The 19,447-nt window shown below is 38.3% G+C and overlaps 1 protein-coding gene across 8 annotated transcripts in view; it reads right to left on the minus strand.

Moving 5' to 3' along the window:
• Positions 1-19,447, minus strand: part of EYA1 (EYA transcriptional coactivator and phosphatase 1) — a 335,219-nt gene that overhangs the window by 80,822 nt on the left and 234,950 nt on the right. For 2 of the 8 annotated variants that reach the window (XM_025393824.1, XM_025393820.1), the window contains one exon: positions 2,862-2,875. The exons of the other annotated variants lie outside the window; for them this stretch is intronic. In XM_025393824.1, coding sequence (XP_025249609.1) covers positions 2,862-2,875 — 14 coding nt within the window. The remainder of the gene's footprint in view (positions 1-2,861; positions 2,876-19,447) is intronic. 8 annotated transcript variants of the gene reach the window in all.

Below are 19,447 nucleotides of genomic sequence, written 5' to 3' on the forward strand. Positions count from 1 at the left end.
AGATTACTTAGCTTTAAAATTCTATTACCTGTGGATGTACAACACTTACCAAAGCCTCATAATGATTAGTTCTTTGTCTCTCTCTCTCTTAAGTAGATTAGTTACCTTCATATTAATCTATATAAAAGACCTTAGGCACACTCCAACCCTCAAAACCCATCAGGGTTTGTTGCCTACTATATCTAGCCCAAATTCCTTATCTGGTTTTATTTCTCATGCCTCCCTTAACATGCTGTTTTCTTATACATATTGCCAAATAGCTTTCAAAGGATTGTATCAATTTAAATTGTATCTGTCTAACCATAACCATATACACATATACACATTGGCTGTCATCATTTTAAAGTCATTGCTATTTATCATACACAGAATAACAGTGCATAATTTTTAATTTGCATATATTAAAGATGCTTGTATATATTTGCTTAAAAATTATATTCCCTCTGTGAACAGTCCAAATCTTTTGCCAATTTTTAAACATTCCTTTATTGATTTATACAAAATAGTTTTAACCCTTTTTTAATATCTGCTGATACTTTTCCCAGCCTGATATTTCCTTAAATTATGCTTTCCTTCACAGAAGTATTTTATTTTTATGGAGTCTTGCTGCATGACGTGAAGGCCTGGTTGGCTCCTTGAAGATTTAGGGATAAGTGTTCACATTTATTCTAAAGGTAGTAGGGGATTTCTGATCTAGCTTTACACGCCTGGGACTACATATGCCAGTAGTGGTTGCAAGGGAAGTAGTATACACAGTTCCTGCAGGCTCCCTTCTCTATGCTTTGGGAGGGTGGAGGCCCTCCTCACTCATATCGAAGTCTAAGTGAGGTGAAAGACTACTCTCCCTAAACAGAAGTAACTAATTGAACTCTTAGCCGAGAGGAAGCTCTCACCACATGTACAACGACATTGGACTGAGGCCAGGGCAGCTACGATCTCTGGCAAGACCCTGAATCTGTCTGCTAAGACAATATAGCTTATGACATAAAGTGCAGAGCTTTTCATGAAATCCTTAGAAAGATGATCTGAATTTAGTGAACATGAGACAGGTTAATCAATAATCATATTCTATTTGCCCTTATGGGAGACTCACATAAAAAGAACAGAGCATATCACTTCCCTAAATGCAGATACCATCATGTTTAAGACTGAAGCCTTAAAGCACACTGTACACGTGAGCACGAAGTAGATGTCAGGAAACAACTGACACTAAGGCACCCCTGAACTTTGAGACTCACAAAACCAACACAAGTATATGCAAAAGTCATCTTAACAGAGGTATACCAAGGCCAGATCAGGAACACAGACTGTAGAGAGGTTGAATTCTAAGTCAAGAAGGAAAGGATATTATGGTTCCTCCTTGGCATTCCCCACAGGGAAGCAGATGCATCAAATTTGATGACATTGGTCAAAAGAATCATATACATCCATTGGGCATATTTTTGGTTATGATTTTAAAATTAGTTTTCCTATGGGGGAAAACACTGATGAAGCTGAACTGAATTACTTTAAAGCAAGTGAGTGGGATTGACCCTTACTCCAGGGATAGACAAGGCAAAAATCAAATATAATCAAAATTACCCAGAACTTCTCTAAACCAGCTGCACTGTGAAAGTCAAAGGCAGTGAAATTAACCCATGGGACGGTGTGGGTACAGGTCACAGGTGTATGACGGGGCATGGAGACTAACTTGCCAATGCTATAAACATTTAATTCTCCTTTGTGTGTGGGGGTGGGGTGGGGGGGGAGAGTTCCTATACTCTAGAGTAAGGCTCAGTAAATTTTTCCTGTCAAGAGTCATACAGTAAATATTTTAGGCTTTCTGGGCTACACGGTCTCTGTTGCAACCATTCCACTCTGCCTTCATAGCAGCATACAGAAATGCATGACAGGCTATGAATTCTGCTTGGGTTGATACATGCACCAGAAATATACATCTTGTGAGTGATTTTTTGATTTCATCTCTAACATAAAGGCCAGGTGCAGGCACCAAGTCTGCTGCCCCAGGTCTGGGTCCCTGGCCATACTTGTTTACCAGGCTTTTTATAGTCAGCTGAATCTAGGGGACACAAACTCAACTTACTTGAGCAGGCAAGCATACCAGTGACTCCAGAAAATGAGCTAAGCTGAGTTTCTGAGAAAAGAAAAACTCAAACACCTTACCACTGTCAAGCCATGTTGTTTGTTATGTAAGAAAACCAGGAAATTCAAGTGAAAAGGTGAATGAAAAAAGGATATGTAGGCCTTTACAATGAACACTTGGATTTTATCTGACTTAAAGTGACCTCCCATAGCTGAATCTGACGGATATTTCTAAAAAACCCACCTCTAGTCTTCTAGACAACATTGCATAAAATGCATTCTCCTCTCCTGTAAGGCATTTAGAGGGAAGGGCTGGCCAATGTTCAACCTCTACAGTCAGATATCCTCAGAGTGAAAACCAAAATTCCTTTTATTCTTAAAATGTCTAAAGCAATTGCAGTGGTGGCCTAAATTTCACGTTTGAATTCTCACGTGACTTAGTATAATGCCATTGAAACCAAATGCTCACAACATGGAATGTATACATATGCACACATTCATTCCGCTAACTTGCTTTTTTTCTGAGAAAAGGAGAACAGTGTTGGGAAACTTTTTGTTTTCCTTTTTTGTTTGTTTGTTTGTTTTGGAGACAAGGTCTCACTCTGTCACCTAGGCTGCAATACTGTGGCATAATCACAGTTCACTGCAGCCTCGACCGCCTGGGCTTAGGTGATCCTCCCACCTTAGCCTCCCATGTAGCTGAGTCTACAAGTGAGCACCACCATGCCCAGCTAATTTTTTAATTTTTTCTAATTTTTATAGAGATGGGGTTCCGCCACGTTGCCAGGCTGGTCTTGAACTCCTGGGATCAAGCGATCTGCCTGCTTGGGCTACCAGAAGTGCTGAGATTATAGGCATGAGCCACATGTCCAGTGAAAAACTCCATTAAAAAGGTCTCTATATAGTAGTTTTTTAAAAACAATCTTTGAAACGACTCAATTTAAAGCAGCTACAAAACAGGTCATCCTCCCTTTGCACTGGATCTAATCTACCCATACTACTCTTTACTGTTGCAGTTTTGGGAATGAATGGGGAGGTTTTCTTATGTTATTTTGTTTTTTCTGAGAATTTTTTTTCTTGGATGGTCATTAGTGCCACCTCATACTCACAATGGGCTGCAACCTCCAACACTGCTGAGGTTCCCTCTGTCCCACCATTGTGCACCTTTCTCTTCCTACAGAGGGATTTGTGGTATCGTCATTTAAGAGATATCGCTAGTGAACATTTTGCTCCTAAAAGTTTCTGAATATCTCTGAGAATCTTTCTGTTCATTTTCTTATAAGAATCCTTAAACCTCCATCTCTGCTAATCTGTGAAGATGGTGACTGCTGCTTGGACTCAGTCTCAAACATCTGAAAGAGGAAAATAAGCAAAGTTTGTCTCTGCAGGGTTTTATCTCTGGCCACTGCCATGGGCCTGCTGACTGTGATTCATGCATCACTGGGGTTTGGTCAGATTTAACAAGTACCTGTGGCCAGGGCCAGTCTCCTGGAGGTGCAGCCTGTGCACGCCCACAGGGCTTTGTGTTCAGCTGGGCCTGCCACTTGGTTCAGTAGTCTGCTGTGCTGTCTTAAAATTCTTTATTTTTGAACAAGGGGCCCACCAGTTTTGCAGCTGGTCTTGCCTGCGGCTATCACAAATTCCTAGGCCAGGGCAACAAGCGCTACCTTTGGATTCTGTGGTATGACAGAGCACCTATGTGCCAGGCAACACGCTCAGCACCAGGGATGTGACTGAGCAGGATGATGGTCCCTGACCTTGTAGAATATTGGCCCTGCCTATATTTATTATGCACAAGGGGTGTCATGAGCAATACCATGACACAGCTTGCTACTCTCTCATTACCAAGGAACCTGGCTTCCCATTCATTGAGAAAACAGAAGCAACCACTCTCTCTACTCTCCTTGCCAGGCTCTCCCCACCTGTAAGTACTCTGCATGCAGTCTGCCTCCCCTCAGGTTATGATGGGTGGACCTTCTGTATTCCTAAGGCCAACCCCTCCTTTTGGCATGAGACTCCAGTGCCCTGTCACTGACTCCAGTCCACGTTCCTTTTACTCTAGATGACCTGCATGTGAACACAAGCTAGATAGATTTCTTGCCTAAAAAGCATCTCCCACTTCTTCCTCTAGGTTCTGCCCTCTTTCTCTATTGCCTTATAGTGTACAGGAAAAGTCACTGAAAGAATTGAGAATCCCTACTGCTTAAACTTCCTCTTATCCCATTTTCTCTTGAACCCACTTCCATCATGCTATTTTCTCTAATGTTGCTCTTTGTCAAGATCACCAACAACATCCACTCTGTCAAACCAAACAGTCAAGTCTCAATTTCCATATTTCTCTGCCTTTTGCCCGTGCCACTCACAGTCAATCATGGCTTCCTTCTGCAATACTTACGTTCCTTGGCCTCTGAAAGGCCCTGTTCTCAGTTCTCCTCCTGACTCCCTGGGTGCTCTTTCCCAATCTCCTTCTCTAGCTCTTCCTCTTTTCCCAGTTGGCTAACGTTTGGGAAGGCCCTGGGCTCAGTCCTTGACTCCCCTTCTGTGTTTGCTCCTACAGTCCTAGTTAACTCATCCACACGCACAGCTTTCAGTGGCTTCCAGATGTTGAAGACTCACAAGTTTAGGCCCTAACCTGTCTTGTAAACATTAGACTTACTTATCAAACAACTGAATCACCACCTCCTGTTAGATTTCTAACAGGCAGCTCAAACTTCACATGTGCTAAGCAGAAGCTCTGATCTCTTCAACACCACCTCGTTTTCCTTTTTCCCATCTCAGTAAATGGCAAGTGCACTTTTCTGGCTGTTTGGGCCAAAATCCTTGGTGTCATCCACCGATTCTTCTCTTCTCCTCCCCTTTACATTCAATATATTAACAAATCCTGGTAGTTCCACCTTCAAGTGTCTTTAGAATCTGACCACTTTCACCACCTCAACCTCTACCCCTGAGCCTGGCCACCTTCACTTCCCCCCTGGACACAAGCATCATCTCTTAGTTGACTGCCTTGTTCCCATCTTTTGCCTTGTTGCAACTTATTCTCTGTCCATGACCAGAGAGATTATTTTCAAGTGTAATGAAATCATGCCATGCTTCTGCTTAAACACTGCTCATGTCATTCAAAATAAAACCCCAAATCCTTCTCATGCCCACAAGGCCTTCTACTACAGCTTCTCTTCCTCCCTGCCTTCACCTTCCCACTTTCTTTTCCCAGAGGCTCCAATGCCTTATGGGCCTTCTTTGCTCTTGCTGAATCCACAAAGCACAGCCCCACCTCCAGGCGTTGGCAACCACTGATTCCTCTCCCCAGAATTCTTTCCCCAGATATCAAGGTGGCTCTCTCCTCCTTTCCCGAAGGCCTCTGCTCAAGTGTCACCTGATGGACAACTCTTCCGAAACAGTTTACCTGCCCTAACGCTATTCTCCTTACTCAGCTGTTCATCCTTCCAGGCACTCTGCCGGATGCATTTTACATGTACTTATCATCTGTGCCTCCAACAGAGTGTAAGTTCCCTGAGGGTGGAGGCTTGATTTTTGTTCACTGCAGAGTCCCATGTGTCTAGAACAGTGCCTGGAACATATCAGAGGCTCAATAAAATTTTTTTTTTTCTCACAACCTGGCATGTGGAGCATCTCTGGTTCACACAGCAAAATGCACATGATCACTGATAATCCCCAAGGGTCTGTTTAGCCACTCTCTTGAGGGATGTGTCACAGGGAAATACTTATCAATGTGCTTCATGTTCATTAGGGGACAGCATTTCTCTGACAGGAGAACTCAGACACACTCAGTTCACTATCCCGTCCCGTCCTCTGGGCTCAACTGATTGAAACAGTGCAAAGCCAGGAAGAGATATCAAAGCAAAAGAAACTTGAGGCTGGGGTCAGGGTTGAGAAATGGAAGAGTGGAGAGAACAGGGCTTCTTCAAGGTTTGGGATTGTTTCTACCCAGATCTGTTTAGGGATATATTACTGTCCCCAGTTAATAGATAAAAAGATTGAAGTTAATCAAAATGAAGGGCTACCAGCTAGGCTGTACCACTGTCAGGATCTGAACCCAGCCAGGCCTGTCTTCTCTAAAGCCTCCAACCCCACCTCAGACACCCTCCAGACCTGAGTGGTCTCAGAAACAGCATCATTTCTCCAAGCCGTAAGTCTCATTGTCAATGAGGAGGCCAGAGACAGGCTGTGCAGCCTCTCATGGGTACCTGCCTGGGGACTCTTGGCTGCCACCTTCTTCAGGAGATTTGGGCCTAAAGGAGAGGGGCTGCCCACAACCAAAGCTTGGCTGCATGGGTGATGGAACCCTCACTGACTCTAGTAAGGAGAACTTCTTTCCTTTCACTGTTTGGGAAATAACCCACCTGCAGAGAAGCTGAATCTTGCAAATTTTGGTGCATTTGCATATCCTCCCTAACTTACCGGATGTAACATGGAAAATGGATTCATTCAAATTTCACCATAGTGGACAGCATAACCTATAAATTAACACATTAGGGTTGCATACATTCCAGAGCAGCCTTGACAGCTTGTAATTTATTGAGTTATCTGGACTTTTTCTGGACTTCAGTTTCCTCAACAGTAAAATGGGAACAGCACCATTGTGAAGACTGTATCAAATAATGCATGCTAAAGTGGTTTTATACAAGTGTATTTGTGTTGTTGCTCTAAGTCAGTAGTTCAAAATCACCCCTCTGGGCTGTTACCTTATTTGTAAAGAAGACCATAAAGTGATATTCCAGTTCAAAAATGCTTTCATCCTTTAAAAAATTTAAATGTAACTTAACGGAGTTTTGATGGAAAGGATATCCTGTCATTAAGCCCATTTAAAGTGGTCTATTTCTCTAGCCTCATATAAATATCCCTTCCCTATCCTCTGTCCCTCACACTTTCACATCCTCCAATGCTGAGAATTTCACCTTTGTTAATTTCTTCTTCAAACACTTATGTAAGAAATCTGTTCTTGCACTCCTCCTGAGGACTTTGTTTCTTCTAGCATGGCATTTTAAAAATGGAACTTTCATTAGGTTTGGCTGTATACATAGTTGTCTTTAGTGGCAAAATCCTCCTGAGGACAGTGAATGACCCTCTTGTCTTCTGCATCTCCACAGAACCCAATAGTACCTTGGAAGTAAAAGATGCTCAATGGCTGGGTAATGAAACGTTGACGAACATCATTAAAATCTCATTTCCATATGTCAGTAGGAGAAACTGCGTTTTCTACTTTTCCTTCAATTAGGGAACCGTGGGATGCAATTTAATAGCACGATTAAGAAATATATCTCAAGAGAAGTGTGCTTTCTTGGTAACCTTTATCAATATAAAAGCTGAATCAAGGGAATTAATTAGATGAACAAGTGTAGGGGAAACATATACTTTAGGAAAAACACTAAATGAGAAACTAGAAAGGAGAGACTCCATGCAAACCCTGTAGTTCTTAGAATGTTTGAAGGCAGAACATTTAAGAAGTGGCAGGCATGGGAAAAAAATAAATTGCAGAAACTGAAAACAATATTCATGATAGAGAAAGTGAATTCCTTACATTGGAGAGATTTTACCATGGGCAGCATGCGTTTTAAAAAAAATATGAAATAGCTGAACTGAAATGAATAACATGCCTGCCTATTCATTAAACAGGTAGGTTTGGAACTTTGAGCAAAGAGAAGATAAAGAGGTATGTGCTCTTGGGAGACTACAGTTATATGAAAATACTGAAGAGATTTTTGTGTGCATATTAACCCAAAAGGCTTTTTTTTGTGCATATCAGGTTTTCATGCAAATATTAACCAAAAAGTTTCCAAAACTGTTGTTGTAACAAAATAAGTGCTTCCTGAGCATGTCTGTTCTCTGGTTCTTATTCTTGTTGAATACAACCTTTTAATTCCTTTTTTTTTTTTTCTTTTCCTGAGACGGAGTCTCGCCCTGTCACCCAGGCTGGAGTGCAGTGGTGCGATCTCAGCTCACTGCAAGCTCTGCCTCCCAGGTTCATGCCATTCTCCTGCCTTGGCCTCCCGAGATGCTGGGACTGCAGGCGCCTGCTACCATGCCTGGCTAATTTTTTGTATTTTTAGTAGAGACAGGGTTTCACCGTGTTAGCCAGGATGGTCTGGATCTCCTGACCTCGTGATCCACCTGCCTCGGCCTCCCAAAGTGCTGGGATTACAGGCATGAGCCACCATGTCCAGCCCAACCTTTTAATTTTTAATTTTAGTTTCTCAATAATTGATATCCCACTTTTCTAAAAGAAGGGTTTAAGATAACCCACCAAATATATACATAATAACAGTCATCTTTTTTAAAAAAATGAATGAGTACATTAGAAGAAAAATGTGGATCAGAAGGGGAAAATGGAGCCCATGAGGAAATGGACCACACGGGTCTTCTTGCAGTCCATGCAGGGCAAAGGCAGGAACAGTTCTATGGCTCATGGTGTGCATAAGATGTGACAAAGAACTTCTTCACAATAATGGAGGTGTTCCCCATTCACCCAGGTACAAACCTGCACATCCTGCACATGTAACCCAGAACTTAAAATAAAAAATGTAGGTGTTCCCATTATAGAGACGGGAAGGAAACACCTCACAGAACTGCTCACTGAGGAATACTGTGGAATGCCAGGAGCACACCCTCATGGTAAACAAAACAGCAAGTGTCACAAGATTCTTTCTTCTAAGAAGATAAGAAGAAAGAAAATTCTTTCTTCTAATAAGGCTGATTATTGCTGACTCTGTAACTCTGGAGTTCACTATTGCAGAGTGCAGAATCCTGGAATAAGGCATCTTAAGGGTAAAACTGAAAATATGTGGAGGCATGCAGCCATGACATATTCTTATGCCAGCTGACAGTAACAAGTTTCTCCTTTGAGTTTTAAGCAGCAGTGAGGTAAGAGGGTACGCGAAGGTGTCATTTGCTGGGTTGAGTGGGGGATGGGGGAGACTCATAGGCTTTACTAACTTAACAGTGCCGAGAATAGAAATAGACATTCTCTTACGAAAATTACAGGCCCAATCAGGGAAGATTCCCATGTAGAAGGCCACAGTCCTGAGGGAAGGCCAATGATATTCCTTAAAAATCGCCTGGGTTCCACACAGACCATGAAGTTACAGGCCATCAAACCTTCAAAGTTACATGTGATAGTGTGACCATGATAATTTTATACTGGGAGATTTTTTTTGAAACGGAGTCTTACTCTCTCTGCCAGGCTGGGGTGCAGTGGCACGATCTCAGCTCACTGCAACCTCTGCCTCCCGGGTTCAAGCAATTCCCCGCCTCAGCCTCCTGAGTAGCTGGGATTACAGGTGCCCGCCACCACGCCTGGCTAATTTTTGTATTTTTAGGAGAGACAGGATTTCACCATCTCGGCCAGGCTGGTCTTGGACTCCTGACCTTGTGATCCACCCGCTTTGGTCTCCCAAAGTGCTGGGATTACAGGCACCCAGCATGGCCTAAATTTTTTTTTTTTTTTAGATTTTGGCAAAAAGGGGAAAAAAATGACCTCAGCAAAACCTAGAATAAATTACATTATATTAGTTTAGATTCTTGGTGACGATTACCTTAGCAGAATAAAAGATTTAATGCAAAGGAATTGTAATAATTTTGTTTTCAGTCATAGAAATCTCCCACAAAAAACTTGTAAAATAAACTAAAGGCAAGTAAACTTGCTGACTAGCCTTACAGGATTAACCAGTAGTCTGGGACCAATAAACATTAACTGAATTAATCTTAGAGAATTGCTTTGACTTCTCTACCTATATTCCATAGCCATGATTCCCTGTTCACGCAGGCACTACTCAAGGTTTCTAGGTAAATTAATTCATCAGTCAAGGTCTAGTAACCCAATTGAGACAGCTTTGTCAGCCCTAGAATATGACCATTATCCACTCTCCAGTAATCTCTGGATAACCTAGTAGAAACCTCTAATTATTATTCTTACACATTTCAACCACTGGTTTAAGCTCCCCTCAGTCATTCTACATGAAAGAAACTGGTGAGCCACACTTTTGAGGCTTCAGTGTCTGAAACAACCACAATCCCCAATGTACAACAGTAATGAACTTCAAGAGGGAAGAACACATCAGCTTCCTGAGGCCAGGGGCCTTGCCTTTCTTGTCACCCGCATATTCCCAGCACCAAGCACAGTGCCTGGCACACAGCAAGCATTGATAAATATCTATTGAATGTCCAAATGGAAGAAATGGACATGTGAGGGCCTAATATGTATCAGTCACTTTGCTAGCCACTTACTAGTCATTTCATTCTCATAGTCATCCCATGCACAAGAGTGGTATTATGCTCATTCCATAGAGAAATAATACACCAAGGAGCTAAGTGGCCTTCCCAAGTGAGTGGCAGAGCCAGAATTCAAACCCAGGTTAGCCCAACTCCAAATCCCTAGCCACCACTCCAGTTTTTCCTAATTGTATTCAAAGGGAGGGTGGTGGCCAAGAGACATTCCCAGACATTCTCAGACGGGGTGGTGGGGGAAGCACAGGTGGAAAGTGGTACCGAGCCTCAGCCAGATATGACTAGGAAGCACTGGACATTACACTCAGTTCTCAATGAGTACTGTCATATCAAAAATCAGAAAAGACTCAAAGTAGAGAAACTCCAATAACTTTAATCTGATAACTTGTATCCCTAACTGCTCCTACCTGGGAACTCATTACAGGATAAAAGGATATCCATCTCCATCTTTGGGAGACAGTTGTGCTACCCAGGGAAGTATGGGAAAGGCCACACTACACCCTTCTGTCTCCCAAGGCTGCCATTCTAGTGTCCCTTCAAGAGATGTCACCAATGGCAGGCTGTGCTGCTTAGGAAAAATTTAATCTTTCTGGATTCCTTACTTTTATTGAGTAAGGTGAAAGTCTTCAGCAAAATAATCTATACAGTCGATGCTAACCGAAAATTAAAAGCTTTCCTATTGCCCAGCTGCTTTATGCTAAGGTTATGCAAGTGTATTTGTACATAAAAGAGAGTAGTCTATTTACAAATAGGCTATGTTCTAAATATGTTTAAATCAGTTGTTTGAAATTCAGAAGCTATTTTCTCACAGATGGCAGACATGATTTCCAAACCAATTCATGCTGACCTAATCAATCAATAACCCGGTGAAATACTGCACAAATATAACGCAAAATAGCAAAGAATTATAATCTTAAATATCAGCAGTCACATAAAAGTGAAAGAGTTAAAACTTATCTTAAATAATGGTAATGAAGAAAATGAAATTTAAATTAACGAAGAGGTCCCTGAAGTTTCTGAAGGAGTCAGATCAGGATTTTCAAAAGTGTTAGAAGGTGATGGTATTGGATTCAGACCCCCAATTTCACTTTAAAATGAATGGCTTCCCTTTTGCTTGATAGAATCGTCACCATTCCTACACCTAGTGTCCATCAATCATGAGCTGCCATTTGAGTTATTTAAAATTTTTTCAAAAAGATAAGGATAAAAAGGAGGACAAGATGCGAAGAGGTCCCTGGAAGGAAGGGGAGGGAAATGGTAAAGAGATATGGCAAGTTGTTCCCTAGGCAGGTCCATGACAGGTGACTATTCAAATAGGATACAGGGGAAGCAGGGAGTGAACAGATTCAGGAACTGGAAAATGAGAGAGAACAGGAGCAAACAGCTGTTGGATTATCCAAGATATCCACAAACTGCTTTTATAATTCAGTGAATACTTATGACATAATAACCCAAAATATACTACATATCTCTTCCCTATAATTTCAGACCTACATTATTTTATCAGCAAGTAAAGCTCAAACATTTAACACATATTTAACTGAATGCCTCATAATACATGCTTTTGCTGAGTGCTGATTACAGAAGATGATTACTACACAGCTACTACCTTTAGGACTCTGTTTACATTTTCATTTTTCTGCTCCTTTGAAACTTCAGACACAGTGGTTTCAAGCAGCAGCATGCTTTACTGATTAAAAACTCAGTTTTGAAGTCAAGTTTCCAGAGGTTTAATTTCAGTGTTGTCACTGACTTTTCCTTAGTTTTCCCATCTGTAAAATGGGGACAATGACAACACAACTCTATCTCATGGAACTGGGTGGGAATTATCTAAGTTAATGGATGAACAGTGCTTAGAACAATACTCAGCACTAGTAAGTGTTCAAAAAAAAGTAGCCGCTATTAAATTTGTATGTATAATCCACAACAAAAATACTTATTGAAATTTTCTCTGTATATTGTCTAGTGAAAAAGTAAGGTACAGAACAGCATGGATAGTACTCTATTATTTGTGGAGGACCACAAAGCTAAACATACTTGAATGTGGAAAAAAAGAGAGGAGTGGGACAGTTGTTAAGTATATGTTTATATAAGTAAAGAATATCCTTGAAACATTGCTGAAGGAAACCAAGGTGCTGGGTATCTGTAAACACATCTGTGCCTTTATAATTTTGTCCCATGTTCATGTATTATTATTCAGTAAATTTAAAAAATTTATCAAACAATATTTACTATCAACATAGAAATAACACTGGTAGCCCCATTAATCCATCAATTCTGCCTTTATTTAAAACTTAATCCAAAAGCCACTTACTAAACGATGCAATCGCAATTAAATTAGGTGAAGAGATGGCAAACACTTAAAACTCTGTCCTCTTTACAACCATCTCCAATTAAAAACTGAATCAGTAAATGCTGATGTCCTCCAACTTAAACACAAGAACCTATTACATTGATTTGTGTTGGTCCCATAGGACACTTAGTATGTAACAGTTTTTCAAATAATGAATCAATCAGTTACAAAAGAAGATAATAAATGTTTGGGAGGGTTAATAAACTAATTTAATTAGCTCAATAATATATGCATTCTTATTTTGATTAATATACAAATCATATGTTATGTTTAAATATAAGAAAGAATTACATATTAAAAGCCAATGTGCTAAAATTGACTAAAAGGCATCCTGACATATGGCTAAGTAATTGAAAAAATTAGGGAAACCAGTAATGAGGCACAAAAGGGGTAAGTGCTTAGGAGACTTAATTTTTCTTTTCTTGGAAATAAAGTCCAAAATTCACAGGTAACAAAGCTCATTTTTATAATGTTTCTCACAGTATAAAAGAGTGAACTTTATTTCCATGAATTTTATCATCTCATTATACCACTATATATCCTCCGGGAAAAAAGAAAGAAAGAAAGAAAGAAAACAAATGCCATCAAGACAAACAAACCCGACAAACCCAAAACAAACATCTGTTTTGTTTTCTCACATCTTAGTAGCCTGGCTATTTTAGATACAAATATTTGTTTTGCTGACAAATGTTTCCAAAACATTAGTTAAAATTGTTTTGCTGAAATAGTTTATTTTTGAGCCGAACAAATTGCAAACTTTTCCAAAGTCCACAAGGCATCTGTGAAAATGAGCAAGTATGGCCTGCAGATTTTCTAAACTGTTCACTTGGCAAAATGGAGGCATCAAGACGCTTGCTATTGCAAACCTCAGAATCATTTCCACAATGAACAGACATAAGCATGTTAGTGAGTACAGATGAGACCCAAATATCCTGCATGACAGGGAAGAGAGCCGGGAGTTTAGTTTTTTTATTCTGTCACACTGAGTTCCTCTGAGGGCTCAGAGTTCTGCAACTTTGAACACGAACATTCCCCTCTTTTTCAGGCGCTTTGCTCTACTTTCTTGTGCCTTGGCAGGGATCAAAGAAGCAGGGGGAACAAATGCTTTCCCATGCATATTGAATTCCCTCTTATACTGATTTTTCCTCTGTCACTTGAAATTCAATATTGGCAAGATTCCCGTCCATCACCTTAACCAGTAAATTGTCTGCATGCGATCAGCGCACGTGAAGGTAGATTTCAACATCAAGTTGCTGTCAGAAATTCAAACGAACAAATCCTTTGAAAAACAAACTTTTCTACGGCATTCATACTAAATCTTATTCCTAAGAACTAATTATCTTTTATTTCACATTAATCTAAAATGTTTCATTCACCATTCACTTTTACCTTTGTCCCTCACTGCTTAATTTATAATAATACAATTTTCTTTGTCCCTCACTGCTTAATTTATAATAATACAATAATATTGTATTTTTAAAATAATACAAATTAATACATTAATACAAATACATTAATACATTAATTTGTATTATTTTAAAAATACAGTATTATCAGTAAACAGTGCTTTTGTAAGAATTTAGCCTTAACATTCCTGATTAACTTAATGATACCTAACACTTATTGAGCATTTAAGAGTGATTTGCCTCATTTTCCTCATCTACAAAATGGAACAAATAGTACCTATCTCATGGTACATTGTAAGATTACATGTGGTAATGAATGTAGAGCTCTAAGCTCAACAATTGTGTTCGACTGCATTTTATTATGTATTGTGATGATAGCTATCATAATTATTATGAGATATTCTAAGAGATTTGGGATAAAACATATCTTGTCAGGCCAAATTATTGAAATATAGCACAGTAGTTGGATTATAGATGATTGTTTAAATTTTGATTATACACATGAATCATATGATAAAAAATATCTTCATAGGAATAGCTTAAGTGATCTTTTGAGAAAAATCAATTAAAATTTTCTTAATACTAAAAAAATTATTTTTATCACTCTTTTGAAAGAATATATTGAGTTAGATTAGTAGTAATATAACTTAAGCTTTTAGGGATCAGTACAAGATGATAACTTACTCTATACCTCAGTGGCTAGGGGATGATAAAATGCTAGTTTAGATATTAGCACAAAAGGAAAACACCTTCAAATTAATTTTTTCCCTACCTCTATTTTGATCATAGAAAAGAAATCATTGGCTTTGTAAAAGATGGTTTCTTCCTAGATAGTACCATTCAGGACATAGGCATGGGCAAAGACTTCATGTCTAAAACACCAAAAGCAACGGCAGCAAAAGCCAAAATTGACAAATGGGATCTCATTAAACTAAAGAGCTTCTGCACAGCAAAAGAAACTACCATCAGAGTGAACAGGCAACCTACAGAATGGGAGAAAATTTTTGCAATCTACTCATCTGACAAAGGGCTAATATCCAGAACCTACAAAGAACTCAAACAAATTTACAAGAAAAAAACAAACAACCCCATCAAAAAGTGGGCAAAGGATATGAACAGACCGTTTCTCAAAAGAAGACATTCATACAGCCAACAGACACATGAAAAAATGCTCATCATCACTGGCCATCAGAGAAATGCAAATCAAAACCACAATGAGATACCATCTCATACCAGTTAGAATGGCAATCATTAAAAAGTCAGGAAACAACAGGTGCTGGCGAGGATGTGGAGAAATAGGAACACTTTTACACTGTTGGTGGGATTGTAAACTAGTTCAACCATTATGGAAAACAGTATGGCGATTCCTCAAGGATCTAGAACTAGATGTACCATATGACCCAGCCATCCCATTCCTGGGTATATACCCAAAGGATTATAAATCATGCTGCTATAAAGACACATGCACACGTATGTTTATTGCGGCACTATTCACAATAGCAAAGACTTGGAATCAACCCAAATGTCCATCAGTGACAGACTGGATTAAGAAAATGTGGCACATATACACCATGGAATACTATGCAGCTATAAAAAAGGATGAGTTTGTGTCCTTTGTAGGGACATGGATGCAGCTGGAAACCATCATTCTTAGCAAACTATCACAAGAACAGAAAACCAAACACCGCATGTTCTCACTCATAGGTGGGAACTGAACAATGAGATCACTTGGACTCGGGAAGGGGAACATCACACACCGGGGCCTATCATGGGGAGGGGGGAGAGGGGAGGGATTGCATTGGGAGTTATACCTGATGTAAATGACGAGTTGATGGGTGCTGACGAGTTGATGGGTGCAGCAGAGCAACATGGCACAAATATACATATGTAACAAACCTGCACATTATGCACATGTACCCTAGAACTTAAAGTATAATAATAATAAAAAAATAAATAAATAAATAAAAATAAATAAATTAAAAAATAAATAAAATTTAAAAATAAAAAATAAAAAAAGCAAAAAAAAAAAGATGGTTTCTTAAAAATAAAAATGAGTGAAATCCATAATTTATTATTTAAAGTAATCATGGATTTAATTGTGACACTGTCATACAGTCTTTGAACAAGGAAAACTAGTTGATTATGATCAAAATTTTATTTTATAGAGTGAAATCTGAATTTACCATGGAATACCCTTCTACTCAGAAATTACACATATTTTCTAATAAGAGATAGCCATTTAATCTGTAAGATGTGAATATCTGGGTAACTGTAACTAATGATATTTATTGTAAACTATGAAATTTCTAAGATTTTTCTCTCCAATAAAATGTTTATAAATATATACTTCATTAAAAGGGAGGATTCCAATGGTAATGAAAACAAAAATAACTATTAAAATATTGGGAAGTAAATGAAAATGAAAAAGAAGGACTCATCGAATTTTGTGAAATGCCACACAAACAGTGCTCAGGAGAAAATTAACAGCACTGAACATATATATTAGAAAAGAAAGATCTAAAATCAATCATCTAAGCTCCACTCTTAGGAAACTATAAAAAGAAAAGCAAGTTAACTCAAAAGCAATCAGAAAAAAAAGTAGTGAAATTGTGAAAATCAGAAAAGTTAATAAAATTAAAACCAGGAAAACAAGAGAAAATCAATAAAATTGGCTTTTTGAGAATATCAATAAAATTGACAAACCTCTAGCAGGCTAACCAAGATAAAAAGAGAATACACAAATTACTAATATCACAAATGAAAGATAGACATCATTAGCAATCTCATGAACATTAAAAGGATAATAAAGAAATGTTATGAACAATTCTATTTCCACAAATTAGACAAAATTAGATGAAATGGACCAATTTCTTAAAAGACAGTCTACCCAAACTCACAGAAGGAAATATAGATAATACGAATAGGCCTGTACCTATTAAAGAAATTGAGTCAACAATTAGTCTTTCAAAACAGAAAGCATTAGACCAGGATGGGTTCCCTGGTAAATTCCATCAAAATACTTAAGAAAAAAATTGATTCCAATTCTCTGCAATCGGTTCCAGAAAAGAGAAGCAGAGGGAACATTTTGCAACTTCATCAGTGAAGCCAGCATTACCCTAATACTGAAACAAGATAAAGGCATTACAAGATGTGAAAACTAGAACAGTATTTCTCATGAACATAAATGCTAAGACCCTCAACAAAATATTAGGAAACTGAATCCAACAATGTATAAAAATTGTATGTCATGACCAAGTAGGATTAATCCAAAATATATAAGGCTGGTTCAACATTTGAAAATTAATGTAATCCATCACATCAATGGGCTAATGAAGAAAAACCATATGATCAAATCATCAGATGCATAAAAAGCATTTGACAAAGTCCAATACCCATTCAAAAAAAAAAAAAAAAAAAAACAACTCTCAGTCATCTAGGAAAGAGGAGAGAGCTTCCTAAAGTTGACAAAGAACACCAAAAAACAACTTACAGCTGACATCATACTTAATGGTGAGAAACTAGATGTTTCCTTTCTAAGATAAGGAACAAAGCAAAGATGTCCCCTCTACCACTCCTGTTCAACATTGTACTAGAAGTCCTTACTGATACAATAAGAAAATAAAAGGTATACAGATTGGGAAGGAAGAAATACAACTGTCTTTATTCACAAAAAAACATGATTGTCCATGTAGAAAATATTTTTAAAAATCAACAAATATTCATCCCCAAAACCAAACAACTCCTGAAACCAATGAGGAAGATTTCAGGATATAACATAATAGATAAAAGTCAAATGCTTCTCTATATAACAGCAATGAGCAGTTGGAATTTGAAATTAAAAACACACCACTATTTCCATCAACACTAGAAAGGGAAAGAGAGAGAAAGAGAGAGAGAGAGAGACAGAGACAGAGAGAGAAATACTTAGGTGTAACTCTAAAAATTATACATAAACTTTATATGAGAAAAACTATAAAAGAAATCAAAGAAGATATAAATAAATGGAGAGATATTCCATGCACATGGATAGATTCAATATTGTCAAGACATCAGTTTGTCCCAATTTGATCTATAAATTCAATGTGATTCCAGCCAAAATCTCAGAAATTTATTTTGTCGATACTGACAAATTGATTCTAAAGATTATATGGAGAGAAAAAAGATTCAGAATAGCCAACACAATGCTGAAGGAGAAGAAAAAAGTTGAAAGACACTGACTTTAGGACTTACTATAAAGCTATAGTAATCAAGACAGAGTGGTATTGGTGAAAAAATAGACAAATGGATCAATGGAACAGAAGAGAGAGCCCGGAAATAGCCCCACTTAAATACAGTCAAGTGATCTTTGACAAAGCAGCAAAGGCAACACAATGGAGAAAAGACGGTTTTTCAAAAATTAATTTGGAACTACTGCACATCCATATGCAAAAATGAATCCAGACCTTGACCTTACATTTTTCACAAAAATGAATTCAAAATGTATCAGAGACCTAAATGTAAAATGCAAAATTATGAGACTTCTACATAGTAACACAGGAGAAAAATCTAGATGGCCTTGGTTTTGGCAATAAGTTTTTAGATACGGGAGCAAAGGCATAATCCATGAGGGAAAAACTGATAAACTGGATGATTAAAATTAAAAACTTCTTTGCAAAAGACACTGCTAAGAGAAAAGAAAATCCACAGACTGGGAGAAAATATTTGCAAAACACCTATCTGATAAAAGATGTGTATCAAAATAAACAAAGAACTAAAACCTAACAATAAGTAAACAACCTGTTTGAGAAGTGGGCAAAATATCTGAACAGACACCTCACCAAAAAAGACATACAGGTGGCAGATAAGCATGTGAAAAGATGCTTCACATCATATGTCATTAGGAAACAAAACAACAAGATAGCACTACTCCTCAATTAGAATGGCCAAAATCTACAACATGACAACACCAAATTATGGCAAGAATATGGAGCAACAGGAACTCTCATTCATTGCTGACGAGAACACAAAATGGTAGAGCCACTTTGAAAGATGATTTGGAAGTTTCTTCCAAAGCTAAACGTGGTGCTGCCATATGATCCAGCAATCACACTCCTAGGTATTTACCCACAGGAGTTGAAAACTTATATCTATTTAAAAACTGCACACAAATGTTTATAGCAACTTCATTCATAATGGCCCAAAACTCAAAGCAACCAAGATGTCCTTTAATTGGGGGTAAGTGGTGATTGGCATGGCTAGTTGAAGAGTAGGCATGAGTTTTTTTTAATACAATAAACAAATTAAAATCTCATTGAGTGACTAGAAATTATCTATATTTCTCAAGGTAGACAGATTCTAACATTTGTGCAGATGACGTGAATTTTTA

The sequence above is a fragment of the Theropithecus gelada genome, chromosome 8 (assembly GCF_003255815.1).
Source record: "Theropithecus gelada isolate Dixy chromosome 8, Tgel_1.0, whole genome shotgun sequence".
Lineage (NCBI taxonomy): Eukaryota > Metazoa > Chordata > Mammalia > Primates > Cercopithecidae > Theropithecus > Theropithecus gelada.